Genomic DNA, 24,486 nt, shown 5'->3' on the forward strand with positions numbered 1-24,486 from the left:
TGATTTTGATGCTCCTGTACTTCCTTCCTGATGGAGATAGGTCAAAGATACAGTTGTGCTGGGTGGAAAGGGTCTTTACTATCCCTTGAACCCCAGTTAAATTGTGTTCCCAGTAAATGTTGTTAATTGAACATATGCAGAGATTTACTCAGAAGGTGCCTGGGTTGGAAAATAAGGCAAGGATAGCAGAGTTGGGACTTTTCTCTTTTGAGCGAAGAAGGATGAGAGTTGACTTGATAGAGGTCTACAAGATTCTAAGAGACATAGGTAAGGTCGACAGTCAGCAGCATTTTTCCCAGGATGGGAACAGCAAACACTGGAGGACATCTGTACAAAGTGAAAGGAGCGAAGTTTAGGGGAGACATCAGGGGTAATTTTTTTTTTACAGAAAGTTATGGGTGCTTGGAATGCCTCACCAGGGATGGTGGTGGAGTCTGAAACATTTAGGTCGTTTAAGAGACTGTTAGATAGGCATTGATGGAAGAAAAAGAGAGGGTGATGAAGTAGGAAGGGTTTCCTTTTGTTTTTACTTTGGTAGGAATTTTTAGGTTGGCACAACATCGAAGGCCGAAGGGCCTGTACTATGCTGTAGTGTTCTAGGTTCTATTAAGGAAGGGGAGGCCCTTGTGAAAGGCTTTGTGTTAGTGCATATTCTTCTTTGTGACTGTAACCCCTGTTCCCCTCAACTCCTGGTCTCATGCCTGGAGACCATCTTACAGAGGCTGATTCCTGAGGGCTTCACTGTGCATTTCCTCAGCATTGGTCTAAGTGCTGAATATATATTACATTGTGCACATAAAAGGACAGGACATTTGGCCCGACCCATCCAGTCCTGCATTCAATGAGAACAGCGGACTCTGCCTGTCTCTTTCTCTCTCTTCCCTTCTCCCCATCTCCTTTCACAGAGCCCAAATCTATTCTCACCTCTCCTCTTATCAGATCCAATTAACACCATTTGTTGGTCTGGATTCCTTCCCCTCCCATTCTTCCTCCTTTCTCTCCCCAGTCTTTATTCAGACGCCTGCCTGCTTTTTGCTCATACCTTGAAGAGCTCAGGCCCGAAACATCGGAAATATATCTTTACATCCAATGGATGCTGCAAGACCAGCTAAGTTGCTCCAACATTTACTGTGTGTGTTTACGGGCTTCTGTGTTTTACCACTTTCACCCATGCACCTTGTGTTTATTGGGGTAGAAGGGTGTTCGGACAGGAAGGGACCAGTCTGAGCTACACTGGACAATGAAGATTTTTCTTCCTAAACACTTTTGGGTTTTGGACTGCTGATCACAAAAACCACCTATCACATACCGACTTTTAGGTATAACCCATTTTTGTGATTTCCTGTTGTATTTTAAGTCTATGAGAATGTTGCCCACAATGCAATCTGTTTTGCTCAGTCCGAGCCAGGCATGCACTCAGTGGCAGAGGCCTGGGCATGCTTAGTCAGGGTAGATGCAGACAAGCATATACAGATGCTGTGCATCAGATTGATTGAAGATTGAATGGATGTTGATGTACATGTTCTTCAGGCAATAGCATAGTGAGTGTAGTTAACAATAATATTTATTGTCTTCAGGAAGATTCAATACAGTAGAAATGTCTCATCAATGTCGCACCAGCTGCGATGCATTCAGTTACATTTGTGGCGAGGAAACGCTTCAGGCTCAAAGATGCAGCCTGATTGTACTTCTTAAGAAAGTCTATGAGCTCTTCTTCGGTTGTAAAATTCGTGAACCCTGGGCTCCTCACATTTGTTGTGTGACATGTACAGTCAACCCAAAAGGTTGGCTCAGATGTATATTATACAAATAAACATGCTAAATTCAATAAAAATGAATTTAATGTTTCTCCAACTGCCTACGTGATAAAGCAAATCTGAAATCATCTTTGTGTTCAGGTTGAAGCTGTCTATTATAATCCCCAAGTTTTTTTTTTCCAGAAAGAAATGTCCAGTGATTAGATCCCTGAAGAGCTCAGGCCCATCCACTACCTTTGGGTTGCCATAGATTCGGGCTGCACAGCTGAGTTTCTCCAGCACTTACTGAATGGGGCAGCTTCGAGGGTGGAGAGAGCCCACTGTCCCTGCTCCAAACCAGCGTGTGGCACCACCGCCTCCTGGCTGCCAGGGTTGGCACGACCCAGGGATGCAAAAAGCGACTGCATGCCCACCACACAGAGAAATAAATCGTGTTTGAGAGAGAATGGAGAGTGCAGGCGCTGGACTTTGGAGCAGCAGATACTCTGCTGGTGGGACCTGGCAGTTCGAGTAGCATCCATCGCTGCTTCGAATCACAACCCATCAATGAAACCTCAGCTGATGCCCACAAGGTTCAGGCTCCTCCAATTAACGTATTATAGACGGTGCAATATCACACGGACTTTGTTTTAGTCTGATTTGCCATTGGCAGAAACTGCCCGGCGTGTCTCAAAATCAGAAAGGGAGCTCCTTTCGAGTTACCGAGTGAATGTCCGTGAATTCGTCTCCAGCGCTCCTGCAGCCTCACGAGAAAGTCCATCCAGCCCGAATTCATCAGGAGCCCGAGCTCCAGATCGGAACCTCCCGCACAATCAGGAACCCCTTGGTACCCTCTCGTGTCCTGGTTCCGATACCTGGTACCCTTTCAGACGCTCTCAAGCCAGTCTCCAGCAACCCAGCTCGCACGGTTTCCTTGCCTTGAGTCGCCATCGACCCCGCCGGCTGTGTTCTTCAACCGCGGAGCCCCTCACTGGTCTGCCGCCGTCGTCACCATCGCATGGCTTCTACTTCTCAGATGATGGGAGGGGGTGGCCCAATTTTCTGGTGCCCTGCGCCAGTCCTCAACTTCCCTGGAGTCAGCAACCCCTCATGACTGCTGCACTGACCCCCACAGGGCAAGCGACTTTCCAATAAAACCAGTCGGCTCCTTTAACAGGGCCGACTGCAGTCAGACTGGGTGGAGGAACCCCGCGCTCCCCGGGTCCACACCGGCCACTCTCTCCCGCAAGTCCAAAAACTTGTTGGCTGCTGCTCTGCTTTTTTTCTCCAGATGGCAACGCAGTCACCATGACCCCCACCCCTGCACCCCCCGTCTTGTCACACAAGATCCTTTCAGACTTGATTTAGGAACGTGATTTTTATTTATTGATCTGAATTTCCAAAGAGCGACAGAAATGCTGCGTGTTTGCCTTTGCAAAGTTTTCTTTCTTTCATCGCAAGTACAGCAAACATTTCTCGAACGTTAATCGTCCTTACAAAAATCCGGGGAAACCATCAGTTTAAAGTTTGTTGGGCGGACGGGATTCATACGTGGGTCAGACGCGAGGTTTTTGTTTTTTTTTAAGTGCCCTTCTTTCGACTGGGAGTAAATGGTCCCATTTCCTTCTCAACGTCTTAAAATAACTGGGACGATGAGAGCCGTGCAACGTCGCACCCCATCCCAGTATTTCCCAACCCACTGGGAGGAGGTCGCGGGCACTCGGCATCGAGTCAACACCCTTCCCCCACCCCCCTCCTCCGGTAAATTCGCCTCCAGCGGTGCAGCCCACCATGCACTAAAAAAACACAAGCAAACCCGCCCATCCCCTGGCCCTGGGTATTTAACGAAAGATCCCTACATACAGCACAGCCTTCCCTGATGTTGAAGAGCAGGTTATTCGGGTTCGGCTGATGCTTTTAGAAGGCTTGCACCCAACCACTGGACAACAAAGAATTTGCTTCCTGAACACTTTTGGGTGTATTTTATGGATTTTGGGCTGCTGATCATAAAAATCACCTAATTTTCCCCCTTTTACATACCGTTTTATAGATTTCCTCCCATATTCTAAGTGTACTTGTAGGTGGTCCCCGACTTACGATCGTAATGGAGCCTGAGGGTTTGGCCAAAGGTCAAATTGGCTTCACTACAAATCAACCTCAATGGGGACCTCGGGATGCCACAATGAGCGGAGAACCACAGAATACAGCACTTTAAATATAAAATATGTACTGTAGAGTAGCTTCAATAAATTTTGGTCGTATGTACAGTGGATGTAACTCGCGTAGGTTGGAGGTCACCAACGCCCATAAAGCAAGCTGTTTAGGTCAGTTGAAGCAAGCCTGGGTATGCACTCGGTGCAAGCGCTATGCAAATGTCTCAGGCTTAGTCAGAATAGATGCTGGAGAAAATGGAACGCTTTTAAAGTTGCTGTTGAGAATTTTCTTGGCAACGACAGGACATCAAACTCCATCCAGCTGATTGACAGCATGCTTCAGGCATTTTTTAAAAAAACAATAAATTGTAATATATCATTGAAAATTCATTTTCTTCATTCACACTTGGACTTCTTCCCTGCTGATCTTGGAGCCGTCAGTAACAAGGTGAAAGGTTTCACCAGGACATTGTGACCATGGAAAACTGGTATCAGGGCAACTGGAATCCATCAGAGCTGGCCCACTATTGTTGGACACTGACACTAAAAGGCATCAGATGCTGAGTACAAATGAAAATCGGCAACAAAACAATGTGTCAGCTCCATGATGCGATTAAACACGTTCAATTCAATAAAAGTTAATTTAATGTTTCTCTAACTTCCTACGTGATACAGCAAATCTGAAGCTTGAAGTTGTTTATAATCCACATTTTTTTTCCAGGAAGCAAATTTTTTGAAATATATTTGTTGTCCAGTGTTATTGTAGCAAGAGGGCGATTTTCATCAACACCTTACATTAGATTGGTCCCTTTTATTGTATCCGACCCATCAGAATTTAGTCAGCACTGGTTATCTCCACGTCTGTCTGCTGCTGGGGGGGGGGGGGGTGGGGACATGAAGGATAGAAGGGGGTATCAGTGGCTCTGGAGTGGACACCATGGAAGTGGCAACCACAGCTCTTCAGGGATGGTGTTGATAGCCTACAAGGTCATGTCACAAGTTGGTGGACAAGTGATATCTGTACCTTCAGTCTTCTCCCCCCACCACTCTGTCTGCCTCACTGGCTGTTCCTTCAGTTCAGGGTTGTCCCAACACAATAACAAGGGAGAACCCCGAGGAGATGACCAGCATCAGCCTCCCCCAACCTGAACATTGGACCAGAGTAAAACACGAAAGTCTGCAGACACCCCAATTTAAGTACAAACATAAGGCTGTCCAAACGGTGTACTTTATATAGCAAAAATAAAAGATACACAACCAACATTTTGGTATTGAGCCCTTGAGCAAAGTGGAATGATGAAGGGTTCAAGCCCAAAACCTCAGTTATGTATCGATCTCTCTACAATAGTTTGGTTGCCTGCCTAAATTTTGCTCAAACCTTGATGAAGGGCTCGAGTCCAAAATATCGGTTCTGTATCTTTTCCTTTGCTAAATAAAATACACTGTTTGACCTGGTGAGTTTCTTCAGCTTTTTTTAAACCAAAGCGAGGAGCTGGTCTGGGCTGTGGTTATATCACCCTGCACGTTGACTGTCTCTCCAGGCAGCACACAGTGTCGTCTTCCAGCGCCAACCTCGTGGATCACCCAAACCCTCTTCAATTTCTCTGACGCACAGCCACAGAGTCTGGGAGCAGCTCCCAAATCCCGCTCTCAGCCACATCTTCCCCTGGCGGCTCCATGCCAAGGGTACCCCATCAGGCAAAGGGACAGCCACCAAGACTAAGCTCCAAAGGTGCAGCCAATCAAGAAACATGCCAGTCGCATGGTTACCCTGCTCTGATCGATCAGCTCCAGAATGGTTGGGGAGGGGGGGGGGGGTCAGGGGAAAGGACAGAACACCAACCCCCCAAAAAAAAACACTCAGGTTAACAGGTAGCATTCATGGAGGGAGTGCAATTCACAAGCATGATGGAAAAACTCAGTAGGTCACACAGCATCCATAGGAAGGGGTGACCAACATTTCCAGTCTGAGCCCTTTGTCACTGATTCATACAGGCAGAAATGGTTGTTTCATCTCTGAGATGCCCTGAAACATTGATTGTTTTTCTCTCTCCAGCACATCTTCCTGAAGCGCTGAGTCTTCCCAACATTTTCAAATTTTGTTGGGGAGAGGAGAGGCAATTGTTTTTTGGGGGGTGGGGTGTTTAGGAGTTGCATGTTCTCGCCATTTACCAGTCAGGCAGAAACCAGCGTCAGATATGCCGCTCTGACCAAGGTCAAAACACAAGCCCACCTCACTGTCCAATCCCCATAAGCTGCCCACACAGGGCAGATACACAGACTGCACACCCTCTGCCAAATAAACTACATTCAGCACCAGAAACCCTTCCAAGTCAGTTTTCACCTGACCTAATTTGGCCAAGCTTCCAGGAACGACGATTTGAGTCACTAATGTTAGGGTAACAAACACTGACAAGCGAAGCCGGATTTGTGAACATGGAACGGATTTTTAACGTCCGCCAAAAAAAAAGACGGACGGGGCCTCAGTTTAGCGTCTGTTCCCCAAAGACGGCACCTCCGCCAATGCAGCACCCCGTCAGCACCGCAATTGGAGTGCCAGCAGAGACGATGGTGCTCGAGTGCCCCAACAAGGACGAACTCACAGCCTGTTGACTCAAAGGCAAGAGAGCGACCCCCACCGAGCCAGGCCTGAGAGGTGTAGAACACTCAAAATAAAATGAAATTAGCGATACTTCAACAAAAGCAGCAATTTAAATACATAACTTTTTTTAAAAAAGGTGTGTTTAAAATAAAATCTACACAAACTGCTCAAAGCCTTTCCAAGGGATGAGAGAGACCCCTTAATATTTGGAAATATAGAATATAGTGCAGGCTATTATTAATGTAACCAAGGTGCTTCAAATTTACAGCAGACCCTCCAGAAAAAGTCGAGGGAGAGAGCAGGAAGGGTAAGGTCCTGGACAGCGGTAAATGGACTCGAAGGGACAGCTGCAGAGCGACACAGAGTGGCCCAGTTTATTCCAACACTGCTTCAGAGCCAGTGACCTGAATTCCAATCCTGCACTGCCTGCAAGGAGTTTGCACACCCTCCCCGGGACAAGAGTTGGGTTTCCTCCCAACTTTCAAAACAGACTGGGGGTTGTAGGTTAATTGGGGTATTTGGACAGGCTCGTGGGCTGGAGGGCCTGTTACTGTGCTGTATAATCCAAATTAAAATTAAATACTCTGCTTCCCCAGGTGTCCATGGAAACCAGAATGGCTGACCCCCCCCACCCCCACCCCCCAGCTGTGTGGACCCTGAACCGTGAGCCTGTTCTATCTCAGGATCACTCTCCTGCACCACCCCACATTCCTCAAATCTTTGCAATTCCAGAAATCTATCCCCCTGAATGCAATGGGACCCTGCAGTGCCGAGAATTCCCGAAGTTTGTCACCCTTGTGGTAGACATTCCTCATCTCAGTCCCGAACGGGCCTACCCCTCAACTTTTCTGAACACAGCCTACACTCGTGGACCATTACATTTCCAGACTAGGGACCATGAACTCTCGGCCCAAACTAAGCCCCAGCAGAAAAAGATGCCGAAAAAGTTGTCGTGTCACAGGCAGATACCGACAGCACAGTACAAGCCCTTAAGTCCACAGTGCTGACTCATTCAATGCACCCACCTCTCTCTCTGTGAGCAACTTGCAATCCCCCCTGTATTTAATCACCTTACAGCATGACCCCTGGTGCTGGCAGTATGACCCCTAGGGAAACACCTGTCAGTATCACGTGGGCTCCCTCACTGCCAGAGTATCCAGGTACAGTCAACCCGGGTTACACCGCATCCATGGAGGGGGAACTGTCCCTCCATGTTTTGGGTCATGACTCTTGCTCAGCCTGGACACAGGTGGTGACCCTGAACTTTGGCTTGGCAGTTTCCCTCCATGGATGATCCTCAAAGGGTCACCAGATTCCAGCATCAGCAATTCCCATTTCTCTGCACCCCCACCCTCACTCTGGCTTTCTCTGAAACACAGGGATGATGAGTGGGAACAGTCACCCCTCCCTTACCGAAGGCCCAGAAAACACCTGACCTGGGCGAGGTTAGTCGCCTGGCATAGAACAGGGTTCAACCCGACAACTACCACAGCCACCCCTCGGGGTCTCAGCCCCTACTCTCTCATGGCCACTAAGGTGTTCTTCCCAGGCTCAACTGCACACCAATTACATTACAGCCACACACATCTCTAATACATTAATGCATAAGTGCTCAAAAACAATTAATATCACAGCCACAGTGCCCACATGGACAGTGACCAGAGTAAAACACAACACAACTCCATATTAATTACCTGGATTAGTGTTACAGCCAAATGACAAATGAGCAAATGAGTTCAGACATTTTGTACAACCGCAGGGGAAAAAAATGGCAGCACTGCTGTGGATCAGCGGAGAGACAGCGCTCCCGTGGGGAGTAACCGCCTGGTCCGCCTGCCATCAGCTCCACAGGCTTTAAATGGCCTATTAATGGAGCCAACAGTAGTTTTATTGAAAATCCCTCAACAGTGGAATCTGCGCCCAAGATGGTAATGCCCGTGATTGGCAGCAGTCTCAAGGGGTTGCAGACTCCAGGAAAGCAGGGGCCTGGAGCAGGACACCAGAAAATTGGAAGATCACCTCCTGTCTGAGAAGGAGAAGCAGAGGAGACATCCCACGGGATATGACCACAGCAGCGCACATGAGGAGGTCCTGCAGCTGAAGGGCCCCACACAGGAGGCAAGCTGTTGGTGACTTGAGGCAGGATCCCAGACAGACTGCTGGAGACTGTGGTCACGGGACTCGCACCGGGATGCGGACTGCTGGAGACTGGCTCAAACCTGGCTGAAGTGGTACCAGGTATCAGAACCGGGATGTGAGAGGTGCTGAGGGCACTGAAGGTTTCCAAATCATATCGGTGGTTCAGATCTGGAGCTCAGATTTGGACTCGACTGTGGGGCCTGGCGAAGTGCTGGAAGTGAATCCACGACACTCAGCGACTCCGTAGGGACTCTCTTTTGCTTCTTTTTCTCTGACTGGAAGAGTTGCTTCATGCAATTTCTGCTGATGGTGAATCTGCCTGCCTTACTGTAGACAAAAGACAATTTTGTGTAATTTGTCATTGTTCTTGGGGTCAATCCATCCTCTGGGGAAAAGCAATTCCTCATCGTCTCAATCTTAAATCTACTAACATGAATCTTGAGGCAATGTCCCCTAGTTCCAGTCTCCCCCACAATGGAAACAACTTGTCTACCTTTATCTTATCTGCCTTTCATAATGTTATGTTTCTACAAGATTCCCTCTCATTCTTCTAAACTCCAGTGAGTACAGTCCCAGACAACTCAATCTTGAGTTGTGATGAAGGCCGGTGCAAAAGGGACATCAAAAAGACTCTTAGATAGGCACTGGTTGGAAGGTAGGGAAATATTTAGATTGTTGTGGAGTAGGTGTTTATAGATCGGCACAACATTATGGGCTGAAGGGCCAAAATCGTGGTACCCTTGGCAGTCACTAGGGCAAAGGCGGCCCATGCTGTCTGTCAGAGCCTGTGATAGATTTTCTGGGGAGACAAGTGAATTTAAGAAAGTGCAGGAATCGTACAAGAGCAACACAACTTAAGGGTGGCCTGACACATTAGGAGACGTTTTCATGCTAACTTCTCAGCAGTCAATATCAAGGCTTCTGGACATTAATCCTGGAACTTCTAACAGCCTGCAACCTTACCACGAGTACTGCAACACCTTCCCACTCTCATGGGGTGGGCTGCAGCTAATTATACACATAACCGCATGCCTTAAGCTGACGTCCCCTGACACAATTCCAATTTCACACCTGGCTTCAAGCTGCCCAATCCAGTGATAGGAGCCAAGGCGATGAGGCAGCAGGTTGCACCATCTATCTGGTCAGACTCTGCCAGAGCACCAGCCAGTGGGAGCAGGAGTACTGGGGCTCCCTCCAACCCAATGGCACTCCTTGAGAGCGAGAGGGATCTGAAGCTATGCACCTACCCACACAAGCCTCCCCCATCCCAGCAGTTCAGGTACAAGAGGTCCTCGGTGTCCAAAGCTGCCTCAGACACAAAACCAATGACCTCTCTCACCAAACATGTCACTATATATAATATATATACATCTCATGTTGAGAGGATCAACTATTCACACATACAACTAAACAAAGGGCTGTTCTAACCAACATTTCTTCATATTTCAGACTAAAAAGTCAACCTGTCAAATATGCCAATTTCACACCAATGCATTTACAACGCAGGAATGGGGCGGGAATTTCCAATTGATATGAGTGGGTTCAACCCACTCAGAGATTTCAGATCATCACACGCTACACCAGCATCCAGATGTGATAATCCAGCCAACATCCCCACCCCTCCAGTCCGACACCACCCAAAGAAAATCAGTGTGGCCCGCCATTCAATCACTGACCCACCATCTGGTATGTGTTGTGGCAATATTTTTTTAAAAATGTGCTCATTTCCCCCTAACGTTAGAACCTGGCTACGCTCCCGCTTCCATCCACCACATCATCGTAACATCCCAAATCACCCAGCAAGTCACAGAGCACAGGAAGCAATCATCCCACAAAATTTGTGCCAGCCAGTTAAAATATATCCTTCAATACACATTGAAGAGTCTGTCAGTGATTGTAGTATTTTTCCAACAAAATCAAAGTAGCAGCTCTTGCTTCAGTCCTCAACACGCTTAACTGGGGGGCTCAACATAGACCTCTGCAGCTCACACCCAGGGATACCACCTGGGCCATGGTCTCAGGGGGAGTGACCGATGGAAGCTCAGCAGAAACAAATGGATGGATGACCTTGCCAGGTCGGGCAGCATCCGAGGGGTGAAACACGGAAGTCTGCAGATGCTGAGATTGTAGTAAAAACATAGATGTTGGAGAAACTCAGTGGTCTTGCAGCATCGATAGGAGTTAAAGATATATTACCCATGTTTCAGGCCTGAGCCCTTCTTCCAGATAGAAGCCATCAGAATCCATGGGTGGGTGGGATTACAGGAATAGCTGGCGATTCCAGTCAAGATCCTCGAGGGGACACTTACTGAAAGGTTAACCAACCTGTCCCCTGCCTTCACAGATACTGCTCGACAGCTGAGTTCCTCCAGCAGTCTGACATTTTGCTGGGGAGGGGGAAAATTAGCCAACGAGAGGATTTCAACCGACCTCAAAGGTAGACTGCCTTGCCAACACAGCACAGCTGACAGCATTCACATTGGCCAGCAAAGGTCCACGCCATTCAATAACCTCCTCCCTGACACACCTGGCTCTGCATCCATTCCACTGACCCAACAATCCTCACAGTCTCCCTGCCTCACCAGATCCACAAAGGAATAAATTGCACTCACAAGCACAGGAAACTAGGCATCACTCCACATGGCCAGGAAGGGAGGGAGATACTCTCCTCAGCCTACAAAGCTAGATTGAAGAACTGCTGTCCTTGGGCGAGAGGAGACACTATAGAAAGGTACAAGATCTAGTTTACAGAAAGTAGGTCTTCCTCATTGGTAACTGGTTTTGAGAAGGGCAGGGTGAAACAAAGATTTAACATTTTGGAAAAGAAGAATGCTGGAATGCTGGGGGATTTTGTTTTATAAATGCACTGAATAGATGCAATTCACTGCGTGTGAGAGAAATAAAATCAGTGCTAAAAAAGGAAACGATGGGCATTTAGAAGCTCTGGAAAAGGGGCAAATGAGCCTCATGGATTTGTTCTACAACAACAGGTTTAATGGGCTGCGGGTTACTTCTCTCTAACTTTACACAGGACCCAGCACCTCCCAGGAACCCACGCCTCTGCCTTGAACAGGTGCCTCTAAGCTGGCAGAGTTACCAGCTCCTCATTCAGGAGTCCCATCCCCCACCAGCCCTCTCCCCCCCTCCCCGACCCCCAGACTCCCAGGGCACAGGCCCCGGACACCAGGCTGCAGTGACTGAGCTGCACAAAGGAGTGGAGATCTCATTGCCAGTGCAAGCCAACGAGCACAGGGGTCACAGAACCACACAGCATAGAGCAGGCCCTTCGGCCCAACTTGTCCGTGCCAACAAACTCAGCATTCTAGACTACCTCTATTTGCATGCATTTGGTTCAAATCCCTCAAGCCCCTTCCTACACATAAATCTGTCCCAAATGTTGTAATTGTGCCACTTCCACAACATCCCCTGCCAGCTTGTCCCAGGTACAGATTATCCCTCGAGTGAAGACATTCCCCTCACCTTAAAATCTATGCCCTCTGACTCTGTGATATAGTCCGTGAGCACTCACGTTACCTCTGCATTTTATCCTTCATTACATGCACGCATTTTAGTCCCAACACAATGGGGACCTTGTAACAATGTTCACTGCCACCAATTGTTGAATGGCTTACCCATTTTAAATTGGGGCACAATCACCCTGCCCGGGGGCCTTCCTCTCCATTCCACCTTCCCATCCCCCCCTCCCCCCAACAAAGCTCCAGAATTCTGGGAACAATATGGAAAGGAGGGAATGTTTGAAAGGTGCCCTGGTTATTCCAAGCCCCAGATCTCCACATACCAAACCGTGGTGACAACAGTGGCCCAGCCAGCACTTGGTGTGGTGAGGAAGGTCTGAAATAAAATGAGGAGATGGAGCCCTCCAGCAACTTTCCCAAATCACCGACAGCCCACAGCAGGGACTTACACACATTCTTTCCCCCTCTCGTTTCCTCATCCCCCACGCCGAATCCCAAAAGTTTTACAAAAAAAACCTCCCCAATACACAAAGGCCAGTCAAAGATGACCATTGCGCCCATGGTAACAGAGTTCAAACTAGTGTGTTCTGCTTTTCCATACAATAAAGGTATTTGAAGTTAATAATGACCCTTTTTCAAAAACACCTTTGGAAAGATCAAGAACCAGCTTGAGAAGCTGGACTTACAGGGATGGAATGTGGCTTCTTCCTATCTTTTAAAGTAGCAAAATTAAGCCAGGGCTCACAAAGTTGTCAAAAATATAGCAGGGTGGAAATGTCAGCACAGCATTCCGAATTCCTGCCATGACTGCCCAGATTCACCAACAACAAGATCCAGACCCCACCTTCCGTTGCTGAAAGGTGTGGAAAGAAACCAAGGGCAAACACGTGCGCGGGAGCTGGGTTGGGGAGTGTCGCTAGCTGGAAATGGGTCGGGTTTGAGTACCGGTGCCTGCAGAGAAGTCAGAGGCAGACAGAACCATGGGCAGGAAAGGAGATGGGGTGCGTATGTAAATATATGGAGGGGCAGCTGGGGAGGTTGCACAGAGAGGGTCTCCAGAAACGCAAAGTATCGGAGGAGGAAGACAGGATGACCATGGGGAGTGGAGGAGATCAGAGAGGAAGAAGAAACAGATGGAAGGACAAATGGGGGTTAGATTGGGATAGATTAGGAGACATGGAGGTATGGAGAGAGAGATGAAGGAATGGAATGGAAGAGAGAGCTGTTTTCAAGCAAAGATTGAGCAAATGAAGGGATAACTCTGGGAGGCAGGACCGAGCTGTGTGGTAGCAGCGGGAGTTGCTGGGGAGAGGGTTGAGATTTACTGATTGGCCGCAGGGGTTTTCACGAAGTTGTCGGCACTGCAGAATTCCTTGATGGTAACGGTAAGCAGGTTGGTGGTGACATCGGTCACCACCACGTTGGAACACGGAGACATCTCGGGTCGCCAGTCCGACACCTCGGGCTCAACATCGGAGCCCGGGGCCCGGCCCTGGGGAGGGCGCCTGGCAGAGGCAGCGGACTCGGGAGGCAGCGAGAGGTCCAGGGCCTCAGCCTCTCTCCAGTCGGGGATGGCGGGGCTTGGGGACTCCCCGGGAGGCTTGGCCCCACCGCCCCTCACCCCTCCGGGAGGACCAGGCCACTCGCTGCCCGCTTGGGGGGCCAGGTCTCCGGGGTAACGGGGGGCGGTGGGAGGTGGTGGGCGGACGGTGGGGTCCGAGCGAGAGGTGCCCGGGTCTCCCTCTGCCCTCCTGCCATCCAGCGTGTGGAAGGACTTGTCATAGATGGAGAAGTTGTTGAACTTGAGGTGCCGAATCTGGGTGCGGAGAATGCTCTCACTGAACCGCTTGCTCTTGCCAATCACCCTGTTGCGTGAGGGGATCTTGGCTTTGCCTAGGGCCTTGTTGCTCTTGTCGATGACTTTCAGGTTGAGGATGATGCGGCTGCGCTTGCGTCTCCGTGGCTCCACCTTCCGGTTGATGATCCGCACGCTCTCAGGCAGCGGGAGGGGAGCTCGGGCCTGCCCACTCAGGCCAGGCTGAGGGTCCACCCTCGCCAGGCTCCGCTTCGATGTCCTGTAGCAGCGGCGGATGTTCTTCTTCAGCTTGTAGGCCGCAAGGCTGCCAGGAATCTTGGACGGGGACCCAGGGCTAGGTTTCATGGGGAAGTGCATCTCGCCGATCCTCAAGGCTTCGGCCTGCGCCCGGGCCTGGGAGGGGGGTCAGGGTGAGAAATTGGTTACAGACAGTCCAAACTGGTCTCTTCCCCACCCTCATCTTCCTCACTGTCTGCTGACCCAATGCCCACCACTCCTGGCTAAATTCTCCCCTTCAATTTCCCAACTGACAGCCATTTTAGGGATTTTACTGCTTCTGCTATTGCAAAGATAAATGTAAAACTAACTCATCTACCATCTTATTTCCCATTAATCTTTTGCTATACACCAAACCCTTGAATAACATTGTTTTGTTCAAAGCATTTTGTTATACCATTGATGAGAAAAAAACCCACAATATTTTACCATGATTAAAAATGGGTTTTGTTTAACGTCATTTCACTTAAACCACCAGCACTTTCCAAGAACATTTCAATGTTAAATGACGACCTGCTGTACAGTAAAATCCATCAAGCAACCGGCAAAAAAAAACCATGGAAAAATAGGCAAAAAATGCAAGATTAAAATTGCCACATCTGTCAGTTCACCAATATGCACAACACACAATCTCAAGCAACCGGAAAATTCACTTATACGGCAGTTACCAATTCCCCCCCTCAGGTGCCACATACCAGGGGTTTTTCTGTAATCACTTTTAGCAGGACCAAAGCTCAGATAATACTTTGTATTTAAAATATTTAGAGATTTTTTTTTCATTTCTGGCAGTTTTATCTCATACCTTTTCCTTCCTTGTTAATATTTAAAATTTTCTTTGCCGATTTTAGTATTCCAGCCAAACTTCTGACTTGCCACCCATCTGTTTTAATACCATCTTTAACTCTCTTGGTGCCTGCCACATTGACCACCGCCAGTGGGATGATATCGCCTCAAATCGTGCATCTTGGCGCCTCACAGTTCGGCGGGCAGCAACCTCCTTTGAAGAAGACCGCAGAGCCCACCTCACTGACAAAAGACAAAGGAGGAAAAACCCAACACCCAACCCCAACCCACCAATTTTCCCCTGTAACCGCTGCAAACGTGTCTGCCTGTCCCGCATCGGACGTCAGCCACAAACGAGCCTGTAGCTGACGTGGACATTACCCCTCCATAAATCTTCGTCCGCGAAGCCAAGCCAAAGAAGAAGAAGAACTTTATTTTTAAAGGTGACGATGGGAAAGAGCCATTTCATTACATTGCTTTCCTGCTTCATTTCAGTCAGTATAAATGCTGATGCCAGGGGCTTGGGGTTCAAATCCAGAGCGGTCTGTAAGGAGTCTGAACGTTCTCCCCACGACTGATTGGGTTTCCTCCCACCCTTCAAAATGTACCAGGTTTTAAGTCAATTGGACGGCATGGGCTTAGGGCCAGATGGGCCTGTTACCCAGGCTGTACATCTAAATTTAAAATTTAAACCAATGGCTCACCAGGAACTGACCTACCTCCACAAAAAGAGCTGTCTGCTCTATTGTCAGGTCAATTTTTTTTTGCACTAGGATAACTGTGAATATTTATCATCTGCTATTTGCATTTATCTTTCATTCAGTTGCTTTCATTTTCTAGTTGTTTTTGCAGCTTGTTTTTCGAAAGTACCTGTTCACCTGCAGCAAGTAAGATTTTTGGTGCTTTTGTACAATGTGTCATTATCAGAATCAATTGAATTGTTTGTTGTCATGTGTGCAGATACAGTGAAGAGCTTTGGTGATATTCAGGAAAGTCAACCTTTTTTTGGTACAACAGGTGCAAGAATAAAACTAAATGCAGGGAATGACATTACAAAGCGCAAGGTACGTCCAGTGAAAACAGTACAAGGGCATCATCTTTTACCAAGGACAGGTTCGTTCAGGAGTCTGATAACTGCAGGAAAGAAGCTGCCCTTCAATCTGCATGTTTCCATTTGCTTAAATTTGCTCTGTGTCATTCTTTAAAGTTCAGAGTGGTGGGAGTGTAGAACGAGCTGCCAGCTGAAGCCGGCTCAATTTTAACATTCATGAAAAATTTGGCCAGGGAGAGGTGTTGAGGGCTATAGACTGGATGCAGGTCAGTGGGACTAGGCAGAATAATAGTTTGACAGACTAGAAGGGCCTCTTTGTGTGCTGTAATGCTCTATGGTTCCCTGGTTCTAATGGACCCAGTGATGGCTGTAACACCCAGATGTCACCTGATGTATCTGCTGCCTAATGGAAGGGGGGAGGGGGAGAGAAAAAAAAGAGTACGAGTGCAGTGATGTGGGCTCTTTATTACACCAGCAACTTTCCCGAGGCAGCGGGGACCATAGATGGAGTCGATGGCGGGGGGTGGGGGCGGGTTTTGCCATCATCAAATTTTGTTTATTCATGGGCAGAGCAGTTTCTGTCCCAAGCTGTGTTGCATCTGGGATACTTTCCATGGTGATATAGTATCCACGGATACCATTTGTTAATTCTGGAGAGTCAATTTTGAATATAAATTTAGTCATTCAGCACAGTGACAGGCCATTTCAGCCCACAAGCCCACGCTGCTCAATTTACACCCCTCGTTACATCTCGAAGATCCCAGGGAAAACCCACGCAGAAACGGGAAGAGCATTAAAAACTCCTTACATACAGTTCAGGATTCAAACCCTGGTTGCTGGCGCCGTAACAGCCTTGCGCTAACTGGTACGATAACCATACCTCCCAAAATAACCTCCAAAGGCCTAAAGACAGAGGCAAGAACTCAAACCCCAACATTACTTGAGTTACAAGAAGTGATGGACAAGGTTGGGGCTTTTTTCCCTGAAGTGAAGGCAGAGGAATAAATTTGAGGTGTGAGGGGGAAGGGATCCGAGGGGCAAGTTCACTGGAGAGAGGGGAGGATGTAGCAGAGGCAGGTTCAATTACAATGCTTTGAACTATCGAGCACTGCAGCACAGAAATATGCCCTCGGCCCATCTGGTCAATATCAAACCCTTATCCACTTAGTCCCATTGAGTTGCACCTGGACCCCAGGGTACAACATTTGACAAAAATCATTTAGAGAGGCAAGTGCAGACAACATGGGACCAACAGGCAGGTTCCTTTGACAGAATGGACAAGCTGGGCCAAAGGGCCTGCTTCTATGTTGTATTAACTCTAAAATAGCCAGACATTCAATTATAATTATTAATGTTCCACCAGCCTCAGTGACAGTAAATCACCCAATGATGGACAGGCCACATACAGCCTTCAGGAAAGGCACCTGCTCTCTGCCCTCATCAGCTCAGGACTCTAGACATGACCAAATCATCACTTCCCTGACGATCCAAATCCAACGACTATTATTCGCTTTTTTTAAAATTTAGACATACAGCACCGTGACAGGCCCTTCTAACCCATGAGCCCAAATACACCAATTAACCAATAACCCTCTTACAGAGTGGGAGGAAACCGGAGCGCCCAGAGGAAATCCACGCAGGCATGTGGAGGACGCACAAACAGTGGTGAATTCAAACCTGTCGCAGGCACTGAAATGGAGCTGCTAACTGTACTGGCCCTTTTCTTAAATTCTCTCTCTCCATCCAACACCAATCATTCATTTCTTAAAAGTGTCAGCTGAATGTAAAGAGAACAGTGAACGAGCGCAGCTGGGATCGGATTACCCAATTCCAGACCATCCCTCTGTACTCACCACCAAAATAAAAACCAAGTCAAAACCACGTCAATCACCAAGGGTTCTGTCCAAGTTGCCTCCCATTCACTTCCTCTTGGTGATGATACCCGACCTACTGAATTTTGCCACAACTCGCTCGAGAAACACCAATCCTCTCAAACATCATGAAACATTACGCTGCTGCAATTTTATCTTTCCCAATATGAGCTGGAGTGAGTGAGATTAGTCCCTTTGACCCAGGGTTTTACTTTAAATTTAGACACACAGTTACATGCCCCCTTTCAACCCACGTTGATGCCATCCAATTAACCTACAGACCTTCTTAAAAAGTGGAAGGAAAGCAGAGCACCCAACAAGAAACCAATGCAGACACCAGGAGAACGTAGAAACTCCTTTCAGACAGCGCCAGATTCAAACCCGGAACACTCTCGCTGTGAGAGCGTTGCGCAAGCCACTACACTAACAATGCCGCCCTCTACGCTAACCGCACCGACCTCTCGAGTCATTGACTTGACAACGAATCAAAACAACATAACAAGCAATAAGGACACTGGGGAGCTTTCTAATTTTAAGTCAATGGTACGGGTACCAGAATACAATTAGCTCGCAAAAGTTATAACAATGCCAATGTGGTGAGTGATCGCAGGTCAAAACCTCACCAAGAGGAAATAGCCATCACTTTCGGTCATCCAAGGCCCTTGTCTCTTCTTGAAATGTCTGTCCACCTCCCTTACTTCCTCAGCCACACTGGGCCCCACACCAGCTGCACTAAAACTTCTTCCCGGCCCTGACTCTCTTCTGATGCGCATGGCCCTCCCATTTTAGCAGAGTTTCTCCCTGAATTTAATGCAAACATCTGGACCAGATTCCTTCCCTGAACACTGGTTTCCTGCCAATCCTCTGTGACCTCTTTCAAACCTATTTGTTTGGCTGAACTTTTAGACCAGTCAACTTAGTGGCTCAGCATCATTTTGTGCACCTTGAGGACTGCAGTTTCCTATACAAATGCAGGCTATCATTACACATTCACTGTCACTGTGCTCTTCATAGGACACTACAGCACAGAATCAGGCCCTTCGGCCCATCTAGTCTTTGACAAACTATTTTCCACCTGGTCCCATCGATCTGCATCACTACCATACCATCCCATCCATGTACCTGACCAAACTTCTCTCAAATGTTAAAACTGAGCCCAAATTCTCTACTTCACCAGCTGCTCGTCAACAATCTGTGTGGAGAGGTTCCCCTAAACTTTTCCCTTTCACCCTTAACACATGTACCCTAACTCAGCCATTCTCAACCTTTTTTCAGTTATGGCCCCCATAGGACTCTGCTCAAGGTTTATGGAACCCCCCCCCCCCTTCCCTGTGAAGCAATTGTTTAGTTGGTTTCTTCCACACTTCTCTCTTACCAACTACATGAAAACAAAATATTGATGCTATGTGAGGTGAAAAGAAAACAAGGCTTTTACTTAAACTGAAAGAGTGCAGAGGAGATTTACTAAGATGCTGCTGGGTCTTCAAGAGCTGGGTTACAGGGAAAGATCAAACAGGTTAGGAATTTATTCCTTGGAACAAAGAAGAATGAGGGGACATTCGATAGAGGTTTACAAAATTATGCAGGGTATAGACAGAGTAAATGCGAGTAGGGACTTTCCACTTAGATTAGGAGAGATAAATATGAGAGGACATAGGTTTCAGGTTAAAGGAGAAAGGTTTAGAGGGAGCTTCACTCAGAGGGTTGTGGTAATGTGGAACTAGCTGCCATCTGACGTGGTAAATGCAGGCTCACTCAAATTCGATAGATACATGGTGAGAGGGGTCTGAAGGGTTATGGAATGGGTGGTCAGTGGAACTAGTGGAATCATGTTTCAGCACAGACTAGAAGGGCTGAATAGCATTTTATCTGTGCTGTAGTGTTCTACAGCTCTAAATGTGCCATGGGCCCTGTGGATAATGACTGGACTAGCTCTTGCCTCACTCACCCACTCTGGAAAAAGCCTGCTGGTGTTTTTCTATCCACCCCTCCCATCCACGTACCTGTTCAAATCCTTCTTAAATGTGAAAATTAACCCTGCATTCACCACTTCAGCAGGCGACTCTCACCACTCTCTGAGTGAAGAAATTCCCCCTAATGTTCTGGGGGAACATCTAAAGCTAAAGGATAAAGGAGGCAAATTGTGCCTGGAGGCACACGAGGTCAGGGAGGTCCAAAATTAATACTTTACTTCAGTATTCACAGAAAAAAGAGCCTTGATCAGAGTGAGATCGGAATACCACAGGCCTGTGTGCTGGACAGTGTGGAGATTACGGAAGAGGAAGTACTGGATCTTCTTAGAAACATCAAGGTTGTGAGTTCCCGGGCCTGAACGTGTGGGAAGTAAGAGAAGAGATAGCTGGGGCAGTTGCGATGATCTTCACGGAGTCTGCATAATTTGACTGAACGGTAAAACTCTGGAGGAACACAGTCTCCTCTCTTTGTTCTCCAAGAGTCCACAGCAGCTCTAGCATCACCCCTACCTTATTTTGAGTACTGAGGCTTTATAAGGCACTGGTGAGGTCTCACTTGGAGTATGTAGTAGTTCTGGGCTCTGTATTCAGAAAAATGATTCCTGTTATGAAAGGGATATCAGATGAGGAATGTTTGGCATCTCTTGGGCTGTACTCTTTGGAGTTCAGAAAAATGAGAGGGGACATCAGAAGCATTTTGAATGTTGAAAGGCCTGGACAGAGTAGACGTGGCAAAGTTGATTCCCCATGCTAGAGGAGTCAAGGACAAGAGAGCATTGAAGGGTGTCCCATTTAAAACAGAGATATGGAGGAATTTCTTAACCAGAGTGGTGAACCTCTGGAATATTTACCATGGGAAGCTGTGGAGAGCAGGTTGCTGGGTGTATTTAAGGCAGAGATTTACGGGTGCCCGAACAGCCAGGGTGCCCGAACAGCCAGGGTGCCCGAACAGCCAGGGTGCCCGAACAGCCAGGGTGCCCGAACAGCCAGGGTGCCCGAACAGCCAGGGTGCCCGAACAGCCAGGGTGCCCGAACAGCCAGGGTGCCCGAACAGCCAGGGTGCCCGAACAGCCAGGGTGCCCGAACAGCCAGGGTGCCCGAACAGCCAGGGTGCCCGAACAGCCAGGGTGCCCGAACAGCCAGGGTGCCCGAACAGCCAGGGTGCCCGAACAGCCAGGGTGCCCGAACAGCCAGGGTGCCCGAACAGCCAGGGTGCCCGAACAGCCAGGGTGCCCGAACAGCCAGGGTGCCCGAACAGCCAGGGTGCCCGAACAGCCAGGGTGCCCGAACAGCCAGGGTGCCCGAACAGCCAGGGTGCCCGAACAGCCAGGGTGCCCGAACAGCCAGGGTGCCCGAACAGCCAGGGTGCCCGAACAGCCAGGGTGCCCGAACAGCCAGGGTGCCCGAACAGCCAGGGTGCCCGAACAGCCAGGGTGCCCGAACAGCCAGGGTATCAAAGGCTATGGAGAGGAGGCAGAAGAGTGGGAGAATAGAGCAGCTGATGTTAGAATGGCAGATCGAAATCGAAGGGCCGAACAGTCCACCTGCTCCTATTATCTATAGTCTTAAATGCATTGCAGGGGGACTGACTGCACCAAGAGCGAGCAGCCCTGAGGCATCAGCTTTCTGATGGCAATGTTGAGCAGTGCCCTTAAAGTGGAGAACTTCAAATGCATCAGCCATTACATGAATGATGGACCTGCCCCAGAGATCTCCATGCCAATCACTGTGCAATTTCCCCCAAAAGCACATTCCTTTCACAGCCTACCTGGAATAGTCCTAAACTCTTCACAAGCCGATCCCGTCACACAAGTGCTGTGGTTTGTAACTAATGCACACTGCAAGCTTGCACAAACAGAACGACCACAATCAGCCGATAGATCCTTGTTAATTTCATCAATGGGGTCAATACTGGCACCAATTCACTACCCTCCTATAAACCAACCCGAAAGGTTGGAGGGGGCCACTGTTTAGCATCTTGCTCCAGCAACTGTTCCTCTGACGGTCAGGTGCTTCCTCGGTACACGTCTTGTGCCCTGAAAAGAGAGTGGACACAACCCAGGGCATCATGTGCAAAACCCTCCCTACCATCAGGAGCATCTACAGGGGACACTCGCATCAGAGGACAGCAGCAATCATCAAGGGTCCGCACCACCCAGCACACGGTCTGTTCTCACTGCTGCCATCAGGGAAGAGGTTTAGGTGCTACCCAGGTTCAGGACTCTTACTTTTGCACTTTTTTTTCCTCTTTGTATTGCACAATCGGCTTACTTATTTGTTTACATGTGTCTACATGGGTTTCCTCCCACCGTATACAAACATACCAGGGGTGCAAGCTAATTGGGTGGCACCAGCTCGTGGGCCAAAAGGGCCTGTTAGCGTGCTGTAGGTTTAAATTTAAATCTACCTAAAATGTCAACTTAATTTTGCTTTCTATGGGTGTTGAATGATCTGCTGAGTTTCTCCAGCCCTTTTGTGTACTGCTCTTCACTTCCAATCTTCTACATTCCTCTTACTTTCCTTAACTTGAGAACAAACTTTTCCATTGCTATCTAAAAACCTACATTATTATGGTCACTGTTCCTCCATAAAGTGTTGGTGTTTCTCCCACCAACACTTCCACCACCTATCACATTTCATGTCCTGAGGTAGGGTTGTGTTCTACCCCAATCTAGTGGAACCATTTACACATGATCTCAAACGACATTCCAGAATATTTGATTGTAAAAATCATGAAGAATTAATTTTTTTTAAATAAATTGATAGAAAGGTAAAAATTGTAGATGCTATAACGGCCGATGTTTGTGGAAAGCCATAAACATTATGAAGGGCTCCACACATCCCTCCCTCCTGCTATCCGGGAAGAGGTACCGAACCGGTGCGGACTCGAAAGGCCGACATGGCCTGTTTCCGCTCTGTAAATGGTTATATGGTTAAAATCCTTCTGACACGAGTCTCCGGAGTCCAAGCCTCTCAACTGCTTCAAGGGGAGCTTCCATGCCCAGCACCCACAACTCCAGATAATCAGGGAGACCCCAAAGCAATGGCATGGACCAACAACAACCAAAAGAATGGGATGCCAAAGCGTCACTGTACAATTTCCGACTGTCAAAGCGTCAGCGCCCTTTCAATTTCTAAAGGGCAATAAAACTGCCACCCAGAAGGAATCTGAACCTATCACGCAGTGAAGTTAACCGTGCACGACTGCAATTATTCCCCCCTGCTCTTGACATGACCGGTTTGCCCACGGAGAAGACTCACTTTCAACAAGAAGGTCTTGGGTTTGGGACCTCGCTTCTTTGGTCCGTACAACTCTCGCTCCCTCTCCCTGCAAGACATGCAGAAACAAAAGAACAAGTGCTCATTTTTGCAACGTGCACGGCGGCAGGAACGCTTTTATTTCAATGCATTAAGAGAAATAAATCAATGCAAAATGGGACCCGGTGAAGCCTTTTTTCTCTCTCTCTCTCTCTCTCCCGCTCTCAATGTACCTTTGCTCGAACGCCGCAATTAAACGGGCATCCAAAATATTCTCCTCTGGTTCCCAAGTACTGTACCTAAAAGAAGAAGGCAGTTGAGCATGGAGGTGAGTGCATATTGAGCTGTAATTCTGCATTCTGCTTTGGCCGCCACTTACTTGATAGCCCATCCTTTCCATTTGACCAGATACTCGATGCGGCCCTGTCAGAGAGAGAATGGGGAGAGGTTAGTCGGCCCGGGGGGGGGGGGGGGAGGGGAAGGGGGGGGCTCCGTGCAGCCGCGGCGCTCCCCTGCACTGGTGGCCTCCGCCCGCCCCGCCGCCTCCTCCTACCTTCCGCACCCGCCGCTTGATGATCGACTCGGCCGCGAACACTCGCTCGCCCACCGCCGACAGCTCCATCTTGGCTCCGGCCCCCACCGGGCGCGCAGGCGCAGCCGAGCTCCGCGCACGTGACCGTGGCCAGGGCGGTTCCTTTCCCTTTCCCCGGCGGCGGTTGCTAGGGTCCCAGACTCCGTCAGTCGGCGGCGGTTGCCAAGGGGAAGGCGGATGAGTGACAGCCGGCGGTGGACTCGGTTGCAATCAGATCCCGGGTCAATGACCTATTGAATTAATGCCGATGCCCCCCCTGGGTTCTTGGACATGTCAACGGAGCCTGGCCAAAAAAATGTCCGCCCACTACGACTTTTAATTCTAATTCATGGCACAAGGGTCCACTGCAACGTTCAACAGCAATTCACTGGACGGGGGTCTTTGCCATTAGTTGAAGATTGAGATTGGCACAGGGACAGGACATTGACCTGACCAGGTCTTTGGGCCAAACGTGTCTGGTCCTCCTATGGAGGTGTGGGGGAAAGTGCACGGACCGGCTGCATCGCAGTCTGGGAACACCAGTACTCCTGAGCATCAAGCCCTTGCAAAAGGAAGTGGACACAACCCAGGACATCACAGGCAGAGCACCCCCCCCCCCACCCCATCATTGAGAACATCTGCATGAAGAGAGTAGCGGTTAGTGCGACACTGTCACAGCGCCAGCGACTTGGGTTCAAATCCGGCGCTGTCCGTAACTTCTCCCCGTCTCTGTGTGGGCTTCCTCCAGCTGCTCAGGTTTCCTCCAACCCTCCAAAAAAGT

The 24,486-nt window shown here is 48.7% G+C and overlaps 1 protein-coding gene across 2 annotated transcripts; it reads right to left on the minus strand.

Moving 5' to 3' along the window:
- Positions 1–3,099: 3,099 nt before the first annotated feature.
- Positions 3,100–23,810, minus strand: LOC138748635 (chromobox protein homolog 6-like). Of its 2 annotated transcripts, XM_069909154.1 has the most exons (5): positions 23,688–23,810; positions 23,514–23,557; positions 23,368–23,433; positions 23,138–23,204; positions 3,100–14,315 (listed from the first exon to the last, which is right to left on the minus strand). In XM_069909154.1, the coding sequence occupies exons 1-5, from the start codon at positions 23,754–23,756 to the stop codon at positions 13,428–13,430; spliced, it is 1,134 nt and encodes a 377-aa protein (XP_069765255.1). In that variant the 5' UTR covers positions 23,757–23,810; the 3' UTR covers positions 3,100–13,427. The 2 variants fall into 2 exon arrangements, with proteins under 2 accessions (XP_069765255.1, XP_069765256.1); XM_069909155.1 differs by lacking the exon at positions 23,368–23,433.
- Between the last annotated feature and the right edge of the window lie 676 nt (positions 23,811–24,486).

This window comes from Narcine bancroftii, chromosome 13, assembly GCF_036971445.1.
Source record: "Narcine bancroftii isolate sNarBan1 chromosome 13, sNarBan1.hap1, whole genome shotgun sequence".
Classification (NCBI taxonomy): Eukaryota; Metazoa; Chordata; class Chondrichthyes; order Torpediniformes; family Narcinidae; genus Narcine; species Narcine bancroftii.

Excerpts from the sequence above, each read along its gene's own strand:
- LOC138748635 (XM_069909154.1), bottom strand. The coding sequence starts at position 23,756 with ATGGAGCTGTCGGCGGTGGGCGAGCGAGTGTTCGCGGCCGAGTCGATC. Across the intron at positions 23,205-23,367 it reads ATTGCGGCGTTCGAGCAAAG|GGAGAGGGAGCGAGAGTTGT; the intron begins GTACATTGAGAG and ends CATGTCTTGCAG. Across the intron at positions 14,316-23,137 it reads CCAAGACCTTCTTGTTGAAA|GCCCGGGCGCAGGCCGAAGC; the intron begins GTGAGTCTTCTC and ends CCCCCCTCCCAG.